Source organism: Solea senegalensis, linkage group LG4, assembly GCF_019176455.1.
Source record: "Solea senegalensis isolate Sse05_10M linkage group LG4, IFAPA_SoseM_1, whole genome shotgun sequence".
Lineage (NCBI taxonomy): Eukaryota > Metazoa > Chordata > Actinopteri > Pleuronectiformes > Soleidae > Solea > Solea senegalensis.
Window position 1 is genome coordinate 16571448 of NC_058024.1, and position 24372 is coordinate 16595819.

Here is a 24372-nt window from a genome sequence, read left to right on the forward strand (position 1 = left end):
GTGGGGATTTGTTTTCTCCATCTGGTTTTCTGGGTCAGTGTCATTTACTGTTTGTTTGCAACATAAATGAAGATGAACACGATCTCCATGAAAGACCATTTTTGTATCAGGTAGCTACAACATGTGTGTGTGTGTGTGTGTCTATGTCCATAGAGTATACAGAGAAAGACAGAGCAGATATATTTACATTTTTAATGTCTACTAGATTAATTATCACAGGATGGTATATTACATTTCCCTTCAGTCCCTGTGGCATTCTTCTCTTGGCATCATCGATTATGCTCAGTCTCATCTACTGTACATCTACATATATTGTATAATCTCGATTTGTTGTTTTGTGTATTTGCAATAAGACCAAATGACCCTGTGATATGAACTATATATGAGTTTTTATAGCATTTCTGCAATGCAGGCAACGAAATCCCCGTCTTCCTGGGTCTCGCAAGCTGTCTTGAGCACAGACGGGCCCGTTTAATGCAGAACCATATTTGCAATGCAATACTGCCAACCTGATTCACTTCCTCTTTAGTCACAGTCCTCTGGCCATAATACAGAACATCCAGAAAGACGACTGTCATCCAGCTCCATCGTCCACGCTCTTAGCGAACCACATAGACAAGGAAACTGCTTGCACCCGACTCCCATTTTTGTCTTGTCGTAGACGTGTGTCTGTAGTTGGACCTTGTTGTGAACTGCATGATATACCTACAAAACGCCACATTTTCCAGTAAAGGACAAAACAAAAAGACCAAAACAAAGTGTACTCGTATATCACCCTGTGAAACTGAAGTACTCAAGGGATCCAAAATGTGGAATGTGGTCAGGGCTTCTCTGTGTGTGTTGTCAAAATGTAATCATAGAAAATAAAGTCATTTTATGTAGCCTTGTCCTGTGGTGTGTTCATGACATCAGAGGATGCTTTTCCCTCTTATGGTCAGTAGGCGGACAACATATACAACATCTACCACTGGATATACTCTACATCGCTGACGCCACAAAACTAAAATGTGGCACGTCAAGGGAGAAAGTAAGTGTCTGCTATTCTGAATTCAGACTAATAGACCCTGTAGGGCTCTTCATTCTTCTTCATTAAATCTACAGCTAATCATAAGGGGATTATTACAGAAGATAAATGAAAGCCAGTATGAGTAATATTTACAGCCTACGTAATTGTGACGTTTTGGGCAAATCTGTCTTTCTGAGTATAAACACTTACAGATTTGCTTCAGTACTTCCTGTTGGACTTATTCGTTGTTTTCCTCCTTTTCTCGTCCATGTTAGTTTGACCTTAAAAATTAAACTTCAAATTCTAGCTCAATGAGAGAATAATCTGACGTCCACAACATTGTGACAGGATCACTTGATATAATTAAAAGCCCCCAAAAAAATCATGCAATTAAGATAAGATTGTTTTGTCAGTTACGATAACTTACCGATTTTTCACAAGCATGCCAGCTTTTGTACTGAAGCAACGTAATGAAGCATTTTTCCCTTTCTAACATAATTTATTTATTTTTTTTGTATATTGCAGGTTCTCCAAGGAATCAGAGTCCAAGGTAAAGCTGCTTAATCAAAGGTGATGCTCCAATGTCTCTGATAAATGCAGCTCATCCATCACAGCTCACAGGCCCTGTTTGCAGTTTCCATGGCAATACCTGCGTTCATGTTTTAGCCCTTGACAACTTTACACAAGAAGTTGTCCTGTTGGCTTTTGTCTTACTGTAGAAATGCACAGTATACAATGTAATTTAATGTATTTTCTGTCAGGGAATGCCGTACATGATTAAATATAACAGTCAATGATTTCTAAACATGTCAATCATTCACAAAAACACAACACCCGACAGACATTGAGGAATGACTCAAATACAGACAAACGTTCTTTTGAGGATAGGATGAATCACATATTGATATACAAATTTGGCTTCTGGTATGATTCTCGCCTCTTCTCTGTCTCACTTGGACAGTTTGGTGATGACACGGATTAAAGCTCCATTTTCATCCTTCAGTCTCTGGTTCTCCATCTTCAGCTCCGCTTTAACCTGAAGAGAGAGAGCGGGAGACGGCTGAACTTGAGACAAAGGGATTCAAATTATACTTGTGGTAACAACAGAAATGAACAAAACCCTGGATATTTGCCAAAGGCCTAGTATATCTTATATAAAACATGTTCATTTTTGCACTTAAAGTATTTTTGGTGGGTGGATTTGTATGTTGGGTTTGATGTAACAAAGGTTTGGTGATAATAATAATTATTTATATAATTTCTATTTTAATTTCAGCTAATGCAAGGAACATTTTCCACTCCCCAATGCATGAGGGCCAATAGATGAGTACTGTAATAGATTATTTAATCCAGAAGGAGGCAGTAATGCAACACAAATGCAAACTGCTGTAAAACACCGTAGACAAAGAAGAAGATGTCAGCTGCCGCTTCCAAGCAATGCAAGCTATGACTGAGTTATAGTATGTTTAATATTAAGATACAAATACAGTATATATGTATGTATATATATATATACATACATATATATATACATACATATATATGTATATATATGTACATATATATTTTTTTATTTCTTTTTAGAGATGACTAGATGTCGTTGAGTTCAAATTTAATGTTACAATAATTTGTCTTATAAATAGAAGAGTATTCTATCCTAAAAGTATTTCATAAACATTTGGGGGGCCTCGTCCAAATAATGTCACCGTTTAAAATGGTCCATGTGCACAGATGTTGCAGTGAAGGGAAAAGTCGGGGATACTCGACTTTTCAGATTTCTGTCCCTGTTGCTGCACACTACGGAAATTGGCTTCACTAAAAAAAAAAAAGAAAAAAAAAGTCTACTGTTCCTTATGAATCTGGGCAATTCATCACAACAAAAGCAATGGCACACACACACACACTTAACTGACACAGCGACACAATTGGACCAGACTGGGTCATCTAAATACACATTATAACAGTGCCTCTCTGTTCTAAATGTCTATTTTCAGACCATGTTTGTTTAGACCTCTCATTCACAGATAACAAGAGGTTTTTGTTTGCATCCTCTGCATAACACAGCAGATACGTGTGAGCAGATGAATACTGATGGCTCGCTCCCTTGCTGCAGTGTCAAAGTGCACACACACATTCCACAGCCAACAGAGGATAATGTTGACAAATGAAAACCACCACACAGAGCAGCTATAACCCCCTGGCACCAAGAGCAGAAACATCAATTAGATTGTTTGTTGTTTATCTGTTACAAGTACGTTTAACTTTCTACTCTGCCAAAAAAAAGCAAAAGAAAAAAGAAAAAAGGATAACGCTATGGTTTATTATTAGTCTCTGAAACATATTTTCGTTGAAATACCCTTCATGGTGGGTGGAAGTGAAAATAGAAAGCAGGAATCTGTAGCCCTTGCAATACTGTAATAATAAACACAAGTGCCTAATTCATTTAGACCACATGGGATGATTTACTGCCACATTTGTCTGTCACTAATTGACCTGCCTTCATGTGCACAGCAACCTACAAGCAAGTGACCAGAGAAAGTCTCACTTCCACTACAGATTTTCAGTGTTTCTGGGACAGTCTTGCCTCGATTAGAGGCCCGACATGAAGGGGTGGGATGTGTAGGTTGCAAATATTTAAGCCTACCCTGCTGTTGCTAGCTTTTCTCAGCTTTGCGTTAACATTTCTAAATAAAAAAAGTGAAAAAGAAATTATAAATTTACCTTCAACTGCTCTTCCATATCTTTTATCTCCTTTTTAAGATTCACATTTTCCTGTGTGGAACAACATTTAACGAAGATATTTTAGATAAATAAATAATAAAATATACTGTATATTAAAAAGTAAAAAAAAAAACAAAAGCAAACAAAACAACTTAGTGTAATGCTAAAGTAATGTACCTTTTTTTCTGCCTCGAGCATGGTGGAGCCGCAGTCTCTTAGATTTCCCTTCTGTAGCAATGAAAGGTTATGAAAACTGTCTTATTTTTATGGTCTCACATGTGTCTGATATGAAATATCTAATAAATCCACTCGCTCACACAAGACATATTAGTCGTTGAGAAATTATTCCCAAATTCAGCCTCGACAGTAATGACACAGCAGCTTCCTGGTATAACCTCTATCCTTCATGTCACATTTCATCTTGATAACAATATTACTGAATATCTCATTAGAATACGTGGAAGATATTTCCCAGTGTTATGACAAATCAGAATAATTGAAATGATGACTTGCACAAAATGACTTTCTCAGTTTCCTCTCCAGCAGACTGTAAAGTCAGGTCTTTCACACACACGAACATGGAAGGTGCACATTAACTAGTATGTATAAGTACGGTTTTACCTGAGCTCTCTGCAGCTGGTCCTGAATCATGACAAGTTCCTGTTTACTTGTTTCCAGCCTGGATTTGAGCCTCTGATTGCTGCTCAGAGCCTTTTCATACATCTATAAAATATGAACTTGTTAAGATTTCTAAAGGAAATCACATGTGCTCCAGCTCTGCTGCTTACAGTATGTGATATACTTTTATTTTGAAATTGTAATGTCTTTTTACTTAGATAAGGTGCTGGCAACTCTAAATATAACACATTTTCTTGAACGTAAGACTCTAAGTTAAGGCTAATGAAGCAGTAGCAACTACACCTGTGCTATAAATACACAGCAGATCATCACATCAACATTCTAGCAAAGCCTGCCTTTTTATAGTCATTTTGTGTCTCTTCTTCTGCCTTTTTCCTCGCAGACAGACGGTTCTCTCTCCGTAGGAAGTAGGATTCAGCATGATTTGTTGCTGTGTCACTGGAAACATCGGATGATCCAGAGGAACTCAATCTGAAAACATGAGAGAGGTCAACTGAAACACACTAGCCCTGTTTTTGTATCAAGTGACTGTGATCATTAAAAGGGAAGCTTACCTAGATAGTCTCTCATGCTGAAATGAAAAGAACAGACAAAGTGTTTATGATGCGAACAACAATTTAATTATTTAAGGATTAATAAGAATGTGCATCTGATTATCTTCAATATCTCAGCTGTATCTCACCCCCAGCCGAAACCTTTCCTTGCATAAACAGTGCCCTCATGATCTCATTCTTTAAGTCAGCACATGCTCTCTAATGTTGACATCAACCTGCTTGATTTAATCAATCATCTGAGAGGCTGTTTAGTCTCAATGTGAGATTTATTTAGCAACATGTGGAATCAAATCACAAATAACGTTGTAGCTTGTGTCCTGAGGAAAAATCCTCACAAACACAGAGTAAATACTGTATATCGTATGTATTGTGTGTAGTACTGATACTACTAGGAATTACTTACTACTGAAAATTGTTTTCCAAGAAAATGTGGCCGTCTGAAACCCTGAGCCACGGTGAAGGAGAGAGGATATCATTCCTTAAATAAACTGACAGGCACAGATAACTAAACACAACCAAAAAAGGTAAAAGCTCTGGCAGTAGCATTCACATTTCATTCACCTTTGCCTTTTAAACTTGAAAGGTATGTGCAGACATTTATTCCAGCATCACGTCTCTACTGGTTTGTACTTTGGTCCAGATGACTTCAATGTGTGTTTATACTCTACTTAGTTTTAGCATCAGTTGTTTTGCCAGGTTCCCCAAAACGACATATTACTTTTAAGGCACTATGTTGATCGCTCCAAAAATGCAACCAAAGTTTTTTTTTTTTTTTACAATTAACATGACAACACAAGTCCCCAATCTTCTGGAGCTAAACCTCGCTATACATTAGCCTATTATTAACAGAATGCAGATTTATTGAACAAGATATTTTCAGAATTGGAGGAGTATTACCCTCAGACAGACTCAATCATTCTAAAAGTATAGATTTAAAACCCACAACTACTTGTGGTTCTAGGATGAAAACTTCTACCAATTATTTTCAGGTTGAAATTATTCTAATAAATGTGACACGTCCTTAAAAACCCAAAAGGCTTAGAAACATTGTTGAACACTGTCATCTCCCTGTCACTGAACTCAGTAAGTGCTCATTACTGCGCAGATCGACCACACAGCTTGACTATATAATTGTTTTGACTGGCTGTCTTGTCATGTTGTGAATGCAACCCTCTAAAACACAAAAACAGCAACTTAAAGTATATTCGGTGCTATTCTGCTGCTGTATTCAGATTTCTACAGTCATGTCACCAAAATGACCCAAGGATGAATTTGCTCCAGACTGAAATATCTTAAATTGTGATGGGTTGTCATTATATTTAATAATCTTTTAACATATCATTTAGGTTATTGCCACCTTCAGAGGTTAGCTGTTGGCCACTGGACTTACTGTACAAGCAAGTCAATTTGTCTACAGTCTCTTAACATTCAAATGACTTAAGACTTTTCTGATATCTAGTCCAGAAAAATGTGAACAATTCTCTATATGAACTTGGATAGTAGTTTGTTAATATAGTTAATATCTTTTTACATTGTACTTTTTGTGGAATTATTATCATTATGTAGAAATGCATGTTTATTTTTTATTTACCGTCTTTGCTGCTGTGACAATGTACATTTCCCCACTGCAGGACTAATAAAGGATCTTATCTTACTTTATTGTATATATTGCTAATAAGAAAATGATAAATATTACCTGCAAAAAAAAAACAAATATTCCAATTGTAAGTGTATTAACTCACATATGCATTTAACTCAAAGTACCATGGTGCCTAAAATCAGCCTCACAGCCATTACCACAACGGCTACATACACAGTAATGTATCTGAAACCACCTCAGCACATCATCTTTACCAGCTGATGATGAGATACGAGAGGTATATTTCCTGCGGTATTTTGATACACCAAATTCCTGCTGATATAACTTGCCTATGCAAACGTATTTATATTTTATAATTTAGTGTTAAAGACATTGACGCGGCCTCAAAACCTGAATAGTGAGTGACCAGTCATATGTCTGACAAAATCTCAAAGACAACAAGTGGATTCCTTGTAAAGATGAACCGGGCTTTAAATCACAGACACTGTGTGTAAACAGAGTGTCATGCCTCTCAGACATTAACACATCTCTGGATCTTCACCAGAGTCTGATGTCAGCTCCTTGACAGCTTTCTCTGGACACTTGTATGTGCTGTGTAAACGGGAATTAATGATATACAGTGGAAAACTTAAAAAAAAAACAAAAAAACCCCCTTTGGTTTAGATTAAGAGACATCACTTATAAACAGATGCTGAACAGTGTCTAATGCATATGAGTTGTCCCTGTTACTACGCTGTCCTTCAGCCTTTCTTAAACCCGAGGGGGGAACATCTAGTCTGCTGACCAGCTATTACCAAGTGGAAAATTTGAGCTTCCCATAGGACTAGCAGAGATAAACATCCATAAATACTGCCTCTGAGTTCCCACAAGCCAGTCGTATAAGCACTCAATCCCTCCTTCCCTCTGCTCTATGTCATCCTGTCTTTCATCCCTGCTCTCTTTCTTTTTCTTCCTCTCTCTCTTCTCCCCCTCTTCCTGTGTCCTCTCTCTCACACACTGACGTCCATGTTTCTTCCATTTATCTTTCCCCAGAGGATTCTTAGTTTGTGTAAACAGATAAGGCTAACTACAAAGTCTAACTTGATTTCCCTTTTTAAAGTTTTGTTCCTTCTTGTTGATGCACATCATGTCATTTTGTGAGAGTTACGGCGGGTCTTTAGAAGCACATGAAAAACACTAGGATATCTCCATGATACAAATAAAGTTTAAACTTTTAGAAAAACCTGTGGTATCCAGTTGAGCAATGGAACCAAAACCATCTGCAATTGTTTGTGTATTGTTTTCCACATCAAAAAAAAAACAAAAAAACTTTATTGCATTACAATGCCATACTTTGCTTCTGATTCTGATGTGCAGCTGTGGTAAAATGCACATCTATTGTGAAGAGAGGGCACGTTAGAGACTATTTCAAATGAGGGAGCAAGATGATGATTACTTCACCCCACATAGGCCAAAACAGGAGTCCAAATTGTCGATGAGGATTCTCAGTCATCCAGATCATAGTCTGCAGGGGTTGTACACAGTGTGAGGCAACTGGACTCACGGAAGAGAGATAAAACAGCTACAAGAATATAGGGGAAAGTCCAGTTGCCAATGTACGCCTTCAGAAAATATGTACAATTAAGTAAGCCAGGTTTGAAGAATCTTTGGCAAGACATACACAGAAATAGCTCTGTGGCTTTTTATAGGTACACTCTTGTGCATGTTTGCATTATGCCAGCTTTGGCATTTCCTCTCACTAAACAACAAGATGAAAGACACTCAAGCCTTACCCTCAGGCTCCTGCTGGTGGCAGTGGATGAAGTTGGAGCAGAGTCAGAAAGCGTCTTTTTAATGTGTGGCTGATCTTTGTTGTGAGAAAGTAGAGATGACATCGCTCTGGAGGTGCATGCAGCTGACGAGTGGTCCAAAGTATTGAAACTTAAAAAATAGAAAAAAAAAAAAATCTCTTGTTAAAACTTGGATATTGATAAATGCATTAATTAACCACTGATCTAAAATTTAGAAGTGAGGTCTCATGTCTCCTTACTCAAAGCATCTCTCAAGTGTGATTGTCATGTGATGGTGAGACACTGCATATCCGATGAGAATGAAAGAGCAAGTGTGAGAGCTATGGAGGAAGTGGTGGGACCGGAGAGTAGGCGGGCTGTGGAGCGTGTCTCTGTGTGTGGACACAAGAATTCAACAGCTGTATTGTTAACAAGGCCTCTCATGGAAAAAGAAAAGCATCATTAGTCACATTAGGGAGCTTTTAGGTTCACTTCTAAGGATGTAAATATAATTATTTATCTTTTTTTTTTTTTTAACATTATTTGTATATTTAATTTTCTGAACAGGATAATACATGAATTATTTTATTGCAAAATAAATAGTGTTTGCTGGGATTTAGTACAGTTTCAATGAAGGGAACCAAGGCTGTTAAGAAAGACAAAATATGAGTAGGCCAACAGGCATATGTGGGTTTATATCAAATTAAGATAATAAGAGTGTATACAAAGAACATGGTATATAAAGCTATAGTTGTATGCCCTTGTAACTGTAATCTCCTTTCACTGAAAAAATTCAGACCCCTTGGGTTTTCGTCATACTGATAGTAAACAAGTACCACCTGCTGGCCAATACTGGTACTTTTCACAAAAGAGAACCAAATGCATCACTCAAGTCACACTGTAAATAACAGTTAAATTATAACTGTTATAACTGGAGTAAGAATACATTTTTAAAATATGAAAGTATATGTGATGAAATACCAGTAATGATGGCTGACAATGAGAATTACTAAGATTTGTCAAGTCTATGAGTGACATTTAAATGTGTCTGCAGTTGGGACAGTTGGGCTTTATTCATATAATATCACAAATGGTACATTTTTCAATTCGATTTTTTATTTATTTAGTGTATTTATTTGATTAGACATCAGACTTTTATTTTGAAAACACACTACGTCACTTCCGTATTCACAGACTTGTTTTGATAAAAATCCAGGTGCTCAACACAGAAAATGTCGCAGTTCAGCGAAAGTAGGTTTTACTTTAATGTCAGATCATTTGAAGTTCATACAGAAACAGAGTTTGACAGTTTAAGTATCTCATAGTGAGGGAACCAGTCTAGTAGACAACACCAATGAGAAAATGATGTAATTTACCTGCGAGTCCGCCATTTTAAACACCTGCTGCGTCACGGGTGCGTGCCCTGTGACTCTAGCTGCAAAACATGGGTACATGGCTGCATGCTGCACAACAACGACACTGTGGATATTCTAGCTGTGAAGATAATGATGAACAACCCAGCTGGAGAAGGACTGGAACTCATGGACTTACTCATTAAAGTGCCATGTTAATGACAGCAGCACATGAGTCGAGGCACCTGGAAAGCTGTAGATTAGAGGTAAGCTAGCTTTGACTACTTTTTTTTTTAACACTGTCAATTTGCATTTATAATTTGTGGTTTAGAGTAACACCACTATGTTGCTTTCAATATTATTTTTTCAATCTTTAGTTATTTACATTGGCAGTCATTTCCCATTTTTCTCATTTAAGCAGTCAGTTATGAACAAAAACTTCCAGATTTAATTGCTATTTAATTGACTTGTGCCACTATAATGCTAAAGCTCTATTTGGAAACACAACACATTCCTTTTTATGTTAATGTTGTTTGCGACATGAAAATCATTTATTAATTCATTTAATAACTATAATCGCATACTATTTAAGTGCAACAACATCACAACACATGCTTTTTTTGTGTTCATGTTTCATGCAAAAAATGAAAGGACTCCTCCAGTGAATTCAGTGCTCTATAGTGACACTAGTGGCCAAAAACTCCACATCATACATATCAGTACTAAATAACTAACTTTTTAATGAAATAAGAGGGCTTGTGTAGGCTTAAACATTTACATGTAGAAATATTAAGCACTGGTGAATCAAACTAACAGGAAATTGAGTAACTTAAAGATATTCCAAGTTGTCGTTAGAGTTTATCTAATTCGAGATGCAGTAAGGTATCTTTTAGTTCAGCTTCTGTCCAGATGGTGCAGTTCCTCTTCACTCTGTAAAGAAACAGATTCACTTCAGTGATGTATCATCCGCAACTCATTGTAATTCTACTGATGTATGGTTCTTAAAACATATACACATGTTATTACCTCTGACATTTAGGATCATTGAGCACTCGGCTCTTCCTAGTTTGTTTTCAATTATGACTTTGTATTCCCCATTGTCTTTGGCGTATGCCCTTAATATGAGCAATGAGCAAACGCCACACACATTTTTAATGTGGTAGTTGGTATTTGTGTTGAGATTGATATTGTTGTAATACCATGTCACACGAGGTGCTGGATTCCCCTTAACTGCACAACTCATGTGACTCTCATAACCTTGTGGAGCTGTACGCCTCTTCAGGGGAACAAGAAAAGACGGAGGTGACTCAAGGTCCAAGCTTTTAGTCTCTGGCCTGTTCACTTTGAACTTTTCTGAAACACAAAGACATGCATGAACGGTTTACAGAACTGCTAAACACTTTTACAATACAACCACCTGAATTAATTCTTAAGTTGTGGCAGATACCTTTTTCCTTTTTGATTTCAAACTTGGGGGATTCAGATGGTGCTGAAAGGCCCATGTCATTTTTAGCAAACACCCTGAAGTTATACTCCCACCCAGGCAAAATGTTGACAAATGTGAACTTGTTGTTGAAAAGGTTGTCAGCCACTGTCCTCCAACTTCGCTTGAAGGAGTCACGTTTAGATATCATGTAATGGAGCCTGTCATCCCTCTTCTCATCTGGAGAGGGAGACCAGGACAGAGTCACTGTTCCTGGGATGTTTTGATCCAGCTCTACTGGTCCTGGAGGCTTTGGATCATCTACAGTCAGATTTAGAATTTAGAGACACACATACAGAGGACCATTATTAAATGCTTAATTTGCATTCCATGTAGCTGCCAACAATGCCGTCATTGTTAATCTGATTATAAAATGGTGCTTTTAATGGAAGCAATAACACTGTCACGAAAGTGAAGTGTTGAGTATGTTTAGAGGCATACAAATACTATACTCAAGTTTGTTTTTGTATAAAACCCAGATCTCAATTTAAAAATTGACAATGCAGTTTGTTTTGTTGGATCTGGCTCATTTGACAAAAAAGTTCTACAAACAAAAACAAGAGCCATTTCTTTGTTCAGTTGGTTGGAATCTAAGTTTATATGTTTATATTTACACTGAAACGTAATCCCACCTGTTCGTTTTCTACTGTAATTTCTCAACTACCTGCTCACCTGATGTATCTATTGCTGTCTGAGATTTACCTGTAACTCTGATTTCAACATTGACGCTCTCCTGGCCAACAAGGTTTTTGATGAAAATGGTGTAAATGCCCGTGTCAGACCGCTCAGATGTGGGGATTAACATTTGAGAGCCTTTGTCAGAGTTGGTAATTGTCACATGTTTAGACACTGGCATACCATCTTTTAACCAAGAGACTTCTGGTAGTGGGGAGGCCTGTAGACATTAAGGTAAAAATCAGATTAATATGTTTCTAACTATTATGACAATGTTGCTTATACATTCACACACTACAATGTTTTTTCCTGCTTAGACTGTTTGGAAGAGCTCAAGCATAGTACCTCAAAGTTGATGTTCAGATGCACGGTGTTCCCAGATCTCACCACAACAAATGTCTTCATGTTTTTATCTTTGAATTTTGGCCTTACTGTAAGAATTAAAAGTTTAAATTCTCGTTAATTGAAATATAATTTTGCAAATTTAGAATTTTTAATCAGTGCAAAGCTAGTACACCTGATTAGCTGTGTACATTTAACTCAATTTCCCAATGCTTTGTTTGTCCAATTTATGTTGCCCTTCATTACAGCTGTCAAATATTCCACACTGCACTCAGTTACTTCAGCCTATCTCTGTACAACACATACCCATCCATCAATGATGCGGGCTGTATTAGTGATAATTCATGAAACTCTCTGCTTTCAAAACAACAAATAAGACCATTAATTTGTTCTCCATTACAATTTTGCTTTGATGTTGTACCACAGTTGCTTCAGTTGTTGAGAACTGCATTCAAGCTTGAGAGGACAAAGTCCTGTTCTTTCCAGTCATGGGACAATTCTACCCTTTTATTGTAAGCATTGCTAGTGGCAAAGGGACATTGAAAGCAAGATCTCTTTTTCAACTATATCAAGATAGAAAGACAGTGATTATTCAGAATAAACAAAACAGCAATGTAGTATTTTGGCAGCTGTATGATTATTTTAAAGCTAAGAGATCTCTGTGCAGATGTAAATTAGAAGAAAGACCACATTTTTTTGTATTACATTAAATGTGACTCGACAGTGAGGTTTCTGAAAATAAGATAACTCTTTCATTTTCCTAAACCTGAAGAATAGTTCCTGAAATTTCACATGCTCTTACCTGGCGGGGGCATGGCAATTAGGTAATTGTCAAAACTCTGAGGTTCTCCATCACCTCCATAATTGGTGGCGATTACTCTCACCCAGTATGAGGCCATTGCCTTTAAGCCAACCACAGTGTAGGAAGTTCGAGTGATGGGGAGGCTATTACAGCGTGTCCATTCAAGGCATTCAAGGAGTCTAACTTCCACATAGTATCCATGGGCTTCATCTGCTACCCCTCTCACTTCTTTGGGTTTAATCCAAGCCAGTGAAAATGTGGTGTAGTCAGATGACGTTAATTTCAGGTCTGTGACTTTGCCTGGGGCCTCTGAAATTATTGTAGAATATAACGCAAAGAAAAACAGATGATGTCATAATATTCACTTACATTCTGGTTAACTGTCAGTCATTATGTTTTCATTGTGGTGAAATAAAAAATGAATACATAATTAAATTGGCTTACTCATTGGATCCCTTGCGATTATTGTGTCACTTGGAATACTAGGATCTCCAGCACCAGACAGGTTGATTGCAGACACTCTAAATTCATATGCTGCTCCTTCAAAGATGTCTTTTACTGCATACTTTGTGGCTGAGTGGAAAACAATGACATGATTGTCATAGCCCTGTATAAATATTAATTGATTTATGTTGCGTCAGACTAAACATAGCATGGAACAGAGGCGAGCGTGAGCACTGAAAGCGAGGAGATCGTTAGTAAAGAAGAAAAGGACATACTACCTTGCCAGTATGGCAGTTTTTTGGTTACTTAAAGTCCGACCACAGTCATGCCAATGTCGCCTACAAATTACGCCAGACAACTGTACACACCAAGAGCATATTATTATTATTATTATTTATTATCAAGAAATTTATTCTACCATCTTTGTCGCTCACACCCCCTGGATTACACGCACTGTATGGCACGGCAAGCGACAACAACTGCCGCTACATGTGGAGATACACAGACCGCCCTGATGAGGTATCTGCAACAGGGCTGTATGATAAAAAATCTAAACGTTAGAGACATAACTGAGGCAGTGACTTATCACAGAGCCGAGGACATGATTCCAGTTAGCATAGTGTAGAAGTTTGGTTTTAAAAATCTCATGAACGTACTTGACATTACTATTTTCCTCTGAGTGGTCTGATTGATCATTGAAGTGATTAAAATAAGAGGAAAGTTTAGAGTTTATAATAAAAGTGTTCAATTAAAAAAAAAACAAACAAACTTCATTCTCAATAGGTCATGAAAATGTTCAATAATTATCGATATTGGTTGATATTTAGTAGTTACAGTATATCGTGGTATGTTTTTCAGCCCTATTGCCCTGCCCTACTTCATTCTGTAATATTATTTTCACAAATATTTTCATATTTACAGACCTCAAACTTGTTAGTAGTCAAATTCATGCACTTGTGTGATTCTGCACATTCACCTGCCTGGCATGATTTTGCAGTTTGCCTAGAGAGACATACCTGTAATTGGCCCTCCTTGGTTTACAAGACTCCAGTAATTGGTGCCTTTCTTGTTCTTTTCCAAATTGTACCCCACTATTTTTGTTCCTCCAGTGTCACATGGAGGACTCCATGACAGAGTAATGCAGTCTTTAAAGGCACTGACCATCTTAGGTGCTGTTGGGGTTCCTGGATAACCTGTGTGGGATATTTGACATTCTGTCAAGCATTGACTGTAAGGCAAGTAATAAAAATAAGATGAATATTGCTTTGCTTATTTATTTTACCTGCTTGTATCTTAAAATGTTTCTAGGTGCTGGGCTTTCATGAAAGAGCTATTAAAATAGCCTTTTTAAAATATCCAACAAAAGACTTACGTAATACACCAGCTGCCATGTCCTCTGTCTGCAGGTAATCACTGATGCCCTCTGCATTCTTGGCTCTGATCCGGTAGCAGTATCTCCTTCCAGGATCCACATCTGAATCTTTGTACCTTGGGTCAATGCCAGAGATCTCACCCAGTTTTGACCATTTGTTGCGCCCCACTTGCTGGCGTTCTATGATGTAGTTTGTGATGGGGTACCCTCCACTGTGTTTTGGTGGTTTCCATTTGAATTCAATAGATGTTACAGCACTTTCCACAATGTCCACAGGTCCCTGTGGTGGTGTGGGTTTGTCTATTGCCAAAGGAGGACACATAAAACCATGTTTAAAGAAATATAGTTTAATAATTCAATATTTGAAGATTTTTGTATAGACTCACCTACTACGACGAGTTTGGAAGTTGCCTCCGTTATACCATATTCATTTTTGATTTTGATTTTGATCTCTCCACTATCTTTCCTTTGGCACTTTGTAAGACGTAGTCGGCTTTCAGTATCTGATGTTTCAATCTTTACATTGACTGCTGGCAACAGCTCATCATCATCCTTGTACCACTGAATATTCATTGGGCACCCACCAGAGAATGGCAACTTCCATTCTGCAGTTTCACCTGCCTTTACAATAACTGCGTTTGTGAACTCTCCCAGAGCATCACTGTCAATTTTTGGTGGGTCTTGTTACAGAGAGAAACAGTCTTTTGTCAAAAACTTAAACCTCTTATTGCAAAACAATCAAATTATTAAAATAAATCAAGCCGCTAATTTTGATTCTGACCTTGAATATTAAGTGTTGCTTCTGATTTGCGTCCTTCAGCTTCAAAGCGGTACACAGCTGTATCGTCCTTTTTACAGCACTCAATTATCAACCTGTGACAGGCTCCATCTTTGACAATTGTGACCCCATCCTCATTGGTTAACTTGTCAAATTAAAATATATATATTTTTTTATTGAAGATTAAGTTAAGCTATGTACTGAATTAACAATTGATTAAAACGTACTGCATGATATGACGATGTTTATTTTTTTTAGTCATAAGTCAATTGACGGAGTTGACTTACCTTCTTCCCATTTTTATACCAGCATCCCTTTGACGTATCACTGCTTAGTTTGCAAGATAACTCTGCCCGTTCACCGACATTAGCATTAGTATCTGAAAGGCCACTGACAAACTGAACACCTCGATCTGCAACGGTAGAAAAAAAATCATTATTAGTAAGTGATAAAACGCTGGTCAAACTTTGTTTTTTAATAAGATATCTCAAACACTTAATGAAAGGGGGCCTGTATTGCAAAGATTATAACTTGCACTAACAAAGACATCTTTGCAAGCACTTTTAAAACTGCAACCTCATCATCACTTCAAAGTAAACATATATTACTCAGTCTTTACACAATGCAGTGAAGGATTTTACCTGTACCAGTGTGAGGAATTGAAGGACCAGATCGTATTCGCTTCTTTTTCTTATCATCCTCATCGCCCTTTTTACTTTCATGACCTCCATCTCCTAGGAGGTTCTTGTTATTTTCTCCATCACCTTTGTCTCCGTCGGTCTTCCCACCAGAACCATCACTAGATCCATCCCCGAGGGCAGCTCTAGCTGCTGCATCTGCTGCATCTTTTTCAGCCTGTGCTTTTCTTGCTGCCTCCAGTCTGTCTTTCTCCTTTTGCAGCATGGCTTGCTGTTCCAATTCCAGTTTATTCAAGTCATTTTGATCACCAGTTTTGGTGCCCTTATGTCGTTTCTTGCCATCTGGATCAGCTGTAATACAATGTAATACAAAACACTCTTGAGTCTTATGTTTTGAGCAAGTATTTAATTCATGCTTTGGCAGACTATCAGACACAAACATTTCCCACCTTCCACTGTGAGAGAGGCACTGCTTGAAGTTATCCCAGCAATTGCATAGTATTTATCATTATCTGCCATGTTACAGTCTTTAACTCTTAATGTGTGAGTGAGTTTGTCTTCTGAGACGGTGATCTCATATTTTTCTCCTTGTTCAAGTGATGAGTCCTGTTTTAACCAAGTGATTCCGTTCAGGGGTGTAGACAAGACACACTGAAAGATGGCATCCTCACTTTCAACAGCCTTTGCGTCTTTAATCATGTCTATGAACTCCACAGAAGGCACTAAGATAGGAGAGAGAGTGGGTTTGTGTGGACATAAAATGAATTTGACTGATTACTAACAATACCATCATACTTAATAAAGGCAAGCTTAAGATATTGCATACCTTGAAAGTCAGTTGTGAGAACATTTGCGTCGTCAACATCAACCTGGTAAAATCCAGCATCTTCTGGCTCAGGATCTCTGATGCTGAAAATGTACTTTGTCCCACTTTTCTTAAGAATATGCTTTGAGTTTTCATCATCACCATATGGCACCAGTTTTCCATCCTTTTCAGAAAAAAGTAGTCACAAATCCATTTTACTTTTGAGCCCCTATTAATTGTTAAAATATTGGAATTTGTGTGTGTATATGTATATATATATATATATATAAGTATTTTTTTTTCTACCCACCTTGTATAATGTAATTGTACTGTTTGGATCCCATAACTTCATGTCAAGGCTAAATTCAGCTCTGCCATTTGGTTTCACTTCTATTTGTTTCACATTCTCCAGCTTTTCTACTACCTGCAAAGGGAAAAATAAAATGTATTGTAGCTCCGAGCTTTAATAATGCCCCAGCAATAAACATTTTCAATGCAAGTGGCCTTGAACAGAGCTTGGATATTCATTTGTTAAGATGCAACTGGCCGTGTAACCTCAGGCAATGCCAGGATCGAGCACAGGGAGGAGGAAATCTAATTCTGGAAAATATGTTGAGGCTTTTAAAGTGTGATGTAACACTTCATTATAGTTTTACTTTTATTTTGAGGGCAGTGAAGTACTATTTTAAAGATTGTTTTTTTGAACCTGGTAAGTAGTACTATGTGTTGTGTTGTTATGAACATTCCTGCCATTTAAAACACAGATTACAGTTGTATGCTGTTCTGTTCATTGATTTGAATGCAGAATAACTCCTTTATACTGTAAATTGAATTGTCATTGAACAGTAATTAAAGGGCAAACTGTCTTTTCTTTTCTGTCATTTCTCTGCTATCAGTTTTGATATTAAAATAAAATGACAAGTTTAAGCCACAATGTTGTCTATTTTGGTGTTGGTTAAAACCTTACCAACAATATTGGAGGTTGATAATATAAGGTACAGATTTCCTGTGCAGCTGGTATGAATTAAATGCATACCTTTGCCTGCTCATCTTCTCTTTCCTTCTTCATCTGATTGAGTCTCTTCAGCAGCCACCGGAAGTCAGTCACTCCAAAGTCCAAACATATCTTTTCATAGTTTTTCTTTGGTGCGCTGATAAGCAGTTCCCAGAGTTTTGGATCTATTTCTCCCTCTTTCTGTGGTGGTAGTTGTTTTTTTCTCGTGACAACAACACTGAAACAAAGCAATCCTGCTTAAAGGAATTTAAAGCTGTGCACATGCACAACAGGGATATTTTGATGAATTGAACTTACGTTTTTTTAAGCATTTTTCTGAAATCCTGTGTTTGTCCATTTCCTGAATAAAAACAAAAGAAAAACAAAACTTTTAACAAGAGTCAGGTTTGCTGTTTCAATACTGACCATTGTTACACACACCACTGAATTTAAAAGAGCACATTTAAGGTCCTTTTATTATTATGTGGTAAACTTCATACCTGCCTGGCCTTTCTTCTGTAAACCGCCTGGAAGAAAACATGAAAATATATTAGTGAACATTTACAATGTTTGAATGGTGTAATGACTAGCAGCAAAAAGACCCAGGTTTGTGACCTGGTCCGAACGAGGGCTTTTCTGCATGGAGTTTGCATGTTCTCCTCAGGTTTTCTCCTAGTACTCCAGTTTCCTCCCACAGTCCAAAAATGCAGAGATTAATTGAACACTCTAAAATGCCCGTCAGGGTGTGAATGTGAAAGTGAATGGTTGTTCTCAGTATGTTGGCCCTGTGGTGACAACCTGTCCAGGGTGTACCCCGCCCTTCTCCCTCTGTCAGCTGGGATTAGCTCCAGCAACCCACGACACTCATGTGGAGGATAAAGTGGTCGACAATGAATGAATGAATGAATGATTGAATTTTGCATAGTAAGTCTGTCTCTTACCTTCAGTAACATTGAGCGTTGCAGTGCAGAAAGCCTTTCCATACTCATTGGTTGCAAAGCACTTGTAGGTATCGGCATGTGCGAGTTTTACGTTAGGTATCTGATAAAACAATATTCACATTTGAAGACCTGCATTTTAGTGCTCAAAACACAATTCAGCTTTTTTTTTTTTTATTCTGTGTTCTTACCTCTAGAATGTGCTCTCGAGCCCTTGCATCATATCTGGTCTTGTACTTTTCTGTGTCTTTGACATCACCCTTATTGCGCTCCCAGGTAACAGTTGGTGGCGGTGTTCCACTAACCATAGCTTTTAAAACAGCTTTTTTACCTTACAAACACCAGAAAACACTAGTGAGTCACACATTGACATAGTTAATAATAGTTTCCACTTATAATTGTATAATAACAGTTTATTGTTGTAATTTATTATTCTTTACCTTCTTGAATAGTTGTAGCCATTGGCTTACGGGTGAAGTCAGGTGTGGACTTTCCGAGAGGCACCAACTCAACACATTGAATGATCGTAACTCCAGAAACTCTGGACATTTTCTTGATAGCCACTGTTAAAACCAGAACATGTATTTAAAACAATTATATACATATCTCTCTCTCTCTCTCTCTCTATATATATATATGTATATATATATATATGTATATATATATATATGTATATATATGTATGTATGTATACACACACATACATTCAGTATATTATAGACTGTAACTCATGTGTAATCATTCCAGATTTGTTAAGAAACACATTAATAAAAGTTCATTACTAATGCAGTTCCATAATTGTCTCACAAGAGGTCAGTGTTTCCCTTCTCTTTAATGAGAATCACAGCCACTTTAATTTGGGTTTTCTTATGGAAGTTTACAAAGCTAGTGTATGTGAAAATGTAATATTCAGAAAGCGTCTTTTAAAACACTCCTACTAGTATCTTCTTTTAGGCTTTGACAAGGTTGAGAGGAGCCACACTGCCAAAAGTTGCATCAACTCTGGTTTTTAGCTCAGCCAGCTGAACCATTTGCATGTCCTCACTGTGCAGACAGCAAAAGAGCGATCGGTATCACCTTATTCCAGCCTTTCCCCCCTCTAACATTTCAACTGTATGATGACTCACACTAGACAACACTAAGCTCTTTCAACAGCTGTTCACAATCACAAGCTCCAGCTGACCATCTGTTACTTTTTCAGCACAGGCATTATACCTCATCATGAATCAGAGCTGCTGTAGTCACCTTCGGCTTGAACGTTTAACAAATTGCAAATAGGTCAAACAACCAACAAACAGAGAGCGATGTGTAGAATCAAGTAGAGCTGCAACTAACGATTATTTTCACAATCGATTAATCTGTTTGGTCCATAAAATGTCAGAAAATGTGGAAAAATGTTGATCAGTCAAATCTGGAAGTGATGATGTTCTCAAATGACTTGTTTTTGTTCACAAACCAAAACGATTCAGTTTTAATGATTCATTTGTTATATGGAGCAAAAAACGTGTTTTAATAATTAAAAAAAGCTTCAAACCGATGAATCGATTATCAAAATAGTTGACAAGGAATTTAGTAATTGATTAATGAAGTATATGTTTCAGCTCTGGAATCAAGTCTTTACAGTTGTAAATGTATGACATATGGAGTTACGCCCCTAAATCAATAGTTTAATTGTGCAGTGGAAACGGATAAAAAAAATAAGTCACAAAAACAACAACAAACCACCATAGAGAAACGGATGAATTCAAATCCTCCTCTGAAGTGAAGCAACTGCAGACAAATATTAAACACAAGAGCTTTTTTTTATCCCTCCTTCCTATGTGAGCAGCTTTTTAGATTACTCTTCATCACTGCTCTGCGGTGGGATTGAATATTCATCAAACTGTATGTGTCATATTTTAAGGCGTGGGTTACACACTTGTATCATCTAAATGCAGGCAGGATTATTGTATCCTTGTTCCTCAAGCACTGATTCATGCATACACTAAGTCTGTTAGGACAACAGTCTGTTGTTTGCTTCTGCATACCAATCACCCCTGGAAGAAATGATGGATTTGGACAGGATCAGACTCAAAAACACCTTCAGTGAAATTTTGTTGGCTGCACAAAGCTGATATCCCCTTCATAAACCACTCTAAACCACCAACACAAAGCCTCTGGAAAAAGTCTGAATGGTTTTCACACTCAGGGATAGTGTTTCTCTGAGGTACGAAAGTACATTCAAAATATGTCCTCGCATTCATGTCAAACTTTATTTTCATTGTAAGCAATGAATATAAAACTGCTACTTACCTGTGGCTTTTTGGTGCTGGTTTGTGTCTGCAGACATCGCAATGCAGTCAGTGGTTTGTCCTCGAAGAATCAGAATCACCTTGTGAAACACAAAGGAAAAACTATTACAGCTATTTGTGTTTTGGATTTTTGTATGTGGATCTTTATGGGGAACATTTGATTAAATGGGAAGAGCTAGTTAAAAATATGGCGCTAGCTCTGAGCTGAGGTTGGCACGAAAATAAGCTTGATGTATTGATCTTCTGATGTTGTAGTCACTTTTGCTCTGCTTGATCATGCTAAAAATAAAGCTAATCCACTTTGTGCAAAGTGTTTTAGAGTTTAATGGATTGATCTGTAAGAAACCTTTCGTCTAGCCACAATTTGACCTAGAGAAAGCCTTTCTCTGCTTAGAATAACAATATGACTCACGGTTTAAATTCTGCTGGAGGCACAGCGTTATTTATAACAGATGAGTAGTCTCTGCAAATTTAAGTAGTAGCCTTTTGAGTAGAGCAAATTTACACTTGATACCCCCTAATGACGAAGTGGAAACACAATTTCAGAAATGTAGTTGTTCTTGCACCTTTGGCAGAGATTACAGCATCAAGTCTTCTTGTGTACAGTATGACAGCCTTGGCACACCTGGATTTGGAGATTTTCTTACTATTCTTTTCTGCAGATCCTCTTGGATTAGGACCGTTGCCAAACAGCTATTTTGGGGGGCTTTAAACATGTGGGACATCCAGAGAGTTGTCCCTAAGCCACTTCTGTCTATCTTGGCTGTGTTTCTTAGCCTTACCCAGGTCTGTGCCGAAAAAAATATTTCATCTGAGCTGTGCGGTTAACTCCTTAAACCACACAGCATTTCCCAAATCATATCCAGTCTGGTGAGCTCCAAGCAAGGTGTAGAAAACATTGCAAATGCTTGATGATTTAAAAGCAACTTGTCACTCAAAAATGAAAAAAAATCTCACACAAACAACCTGCATTCTTAATTACATTTTGTAATTTGCTGTTTTTTTGCTGAAATAGCAACCTTTGTAAATTGTAAATGGTAAATTTGTAAATAAATAAATCTCTGAAAATCCACTTTTGTGGGCACATCCATGTGTGTTTTAATGCAAACGTCTGTGCTATCAGAGAGTAAATCACCTCCTGACTTGCATACAGTGTATGGTTTGGTTTGGTGTAGAGGGTAAATAACAAATAACAATAAGTGGCATGAACAGTTGTTTACTGTATCTCAATACATCAAAACAAAAAGCTGATTTTTGTATGTGTTATTTTCTGTGAGTAATATGTTATAGCATAACACACGATCTTGCAGCTAATTTGAACATCATTCCAAGTTTCATAGCTGTAGGTTTAAATACAGAAGCAGTTTTCAGCTCGATATCATGTGTGTTACTTTTCAAAAAAACATTTTTTTTTTTAATTAATTTGTCACCAATACAGCCAATGTAGTCTGGCTAAACTTCTGTCACTGTAATTCGAGCATTCTGTCACTGCTTGGGTTGTGAGAACGTCAGGCACCTAAAAATGGAGCCATGAGCCAGAGATGGGTTGGGTAGAAATACCCTGCCTTGGATGTTCTACTCATGTGTCATCTCTGTCTCCGTATGACATCAGCCTGTCAAAGTATGCCTTGACTCCCATGCGTGACCCATGCAGACAGTTGGAGACGCACTAAGAAACTGTTAATGAGGAATGTGAAATCTCACCTAGTGGCTGACTCTGCCCAGCTGCCTATGGAGTCAAGTGGCTGTGCCAGCAGTTTAACTGCTCATGATCCAAACATAGACAGTGACACTTAATCTTTTTTTTTAAAAAACACATGTCTCTAAAGAGACAAATATTATGCTTCTCTAATTAGGGTCTAATTGATAACTACCAGCAAAAGACTTGAATGTAATAATGAAATTCTGTGCAGATATGTGTAACTTTGTTTTTTATTTGAAGACAAACATAGACTCTGTATATGATATTCTCCAATCAAAAAACAAACACCTCCACAAGAAAGATGATGAGATGCAGGATATAATTTAAACAAGCCCGAGACTATAAGCGATAACCTGGAGTTGACTTTGACCTCCTTCCACTGAGACCTTTAGGTCAAGTACCAGTGGAGGTTATGATCGAAAAAATGTTAGGCTTTTTGAAATCTTTTAGTTATCATGGTCATAATGTTAGTATTTGCAGAGGTGAGAGGTTTGTAATTAAAACAAAATGGGCTGCACATTATGGCCATAAGGCTTTTTAGGCTTTTTATATGGATATATTATTAAATTTTTAGGACCATTAGTGGAACACAGAAACAAAAAGTACATTTGACCTTGAATATTTACAACCCCACAAAGAATTATATTAAGGATTTAATGTGCCACACTTTCTGCATTGCAAAGTGATCACAGGCCCCTGCTAAATCCTTTGTTAGTCATGGTAAGCCAGCGACTAAGATCATATTCTTTACTGAATTGTGGCACACTGTTGAGAGCATTAATGTCAGCATTACAGGGTAATCTCAGGAGCTTCATTCATATTTTCTGTGGTTTTTAGACTCTGCACCATTAATTCTTGGAATATGACACAAAATTAAAAATTTGGATTAGATACATTGGTAGACAGAGTTCCTATGCTTGTCACATTACAGATACATACAGTATATTCTGACTTTTCTTAAAGTTAATTGGCTATTGGCATTTTGTGACTGAAAAACCAAAGTATCTGCAAGTCATACAATCTTTAAAAGATTGATTAAATCTCACCTCTTTACGAAACAGGTGTGTCCTTATCATTTATAAACCTAGTTAAAAGTTATGCTTTTACATGTCTCAAATTTAATAATTAAATTATAATTAGACCTGAACATTTTGTCAGACTGAATGTTAATTCCTCTCCGCAAATAATTTCTGTGACTTGAGGGTAAAATACCGTATCTTCACTGAAGAATTCAAGTCCATGTATATGTTCTTTCATGAATATCAATCAGTTTGCCGTTTAACAAATACATAAAATACACTTACTTTCAGTTCTTTGTTGACTACGTTCCCCTGTCCACCTTCAGCCTTTACTCTCTCTCTGTCTATCCAGTGTTGGACTCCCCTTTTTGTTGGGTGATCAAAACAATATCTGAGTACTTAGAAACCCAAGCACGGCTGAAATGTAGTTGGTAAAAATCCATATTAT

At 37.3% G+C, this 24372-nt stretch overlaps 2 protein-coding genes across 3 annotated transcripts; both read right to left on the reverse strand.

Annotated features, from left to right (window-relative positions):
- Window positions 1-1492: 1492 nt before the first annotated feature.
- On the reverse strand, window positions 1493-8750 carry LOC122768855 (protein phosphatase 1 regulatory subunit 12B-like). 2 transcript variants are annotated; one of them, XM_044025144.1, is made up of 8 exons: window positions 8550-8728; window positions 8293-8440; window positions 4921-4937; window positions 4702-4837; window positions 4349-4450; window positions 3905-3955; window positions 3728-3778; window positions 1493-2042 (listed from the first exon to the last, which is right to left on the reverse strand). In XM_044025144.1, exons 1-8 carry the CDS (start codon window positions 8576-8578, stop codon window positions 1956-1958), a joined length of 621 nt encoding a protein of 206 aa, XP_043881079.1. In that variant the 5' UTR covers window positions 8579-8728; the 3' UTR covers window positions 1493-1955. The 2 variants fall into 2 exon arrangements, with proteins under 2 accessions (XP_043881079.1, XP_043881080.1); XM_044025145.1 differs by lacking the exon at window positions 1493-2042 and having other exon boundaries at window positions 3723-3780; window positions 3906-3955; window positions 8550-8750.
- Window positions 8751-9421: 671 nt separating this feature from the next.
- LOC122767756 (immunoglobulin-like and fibronectin type III domain-containing protein 1) lies at window positions 9422-24299 on the reverse strand. Its single transcript, XM_044023219.1, has 24 exons — window positions 24210-24299; window positions 21205-21283; window positions 19353-19475; window positions 19104-19243; window positions 18916-19015; window positions 18475-18501; window positions 18293-18335; window positions 18017-18212; window positions 17291-17404; window positions 17002-17164; window positions 16625-16897; window positions 16179-16526; window positions 15825-15949; window positions 15541-15682; window positions 15146-15439; window positions 14760-15059; window positions 14404-14580; window positions 13388-13516; window positions 12944-13252; window positions 12145-12230; window positions 11827-12019; window positions 11089-11385; window positions 10668-10994; window positions 9422-10571 (listed from the first exon to the last, which is right to left on the reverse strand). The coding sequence occupies exons 2-24, from the start codon at window positions 21239-21241 to the stop codon at window positions 10567-10569; spliced, it is 3948 nt and encodes a 1315-aa protein (XP_043879154.1). The 5' UTR covers window positions 21242-21283; window positions 24210-24299; the 3' UTR covers window positions 9422-10566.
- Between the last annotated feature and the right edge of the window lie 73 nt (window positions 24300-24372).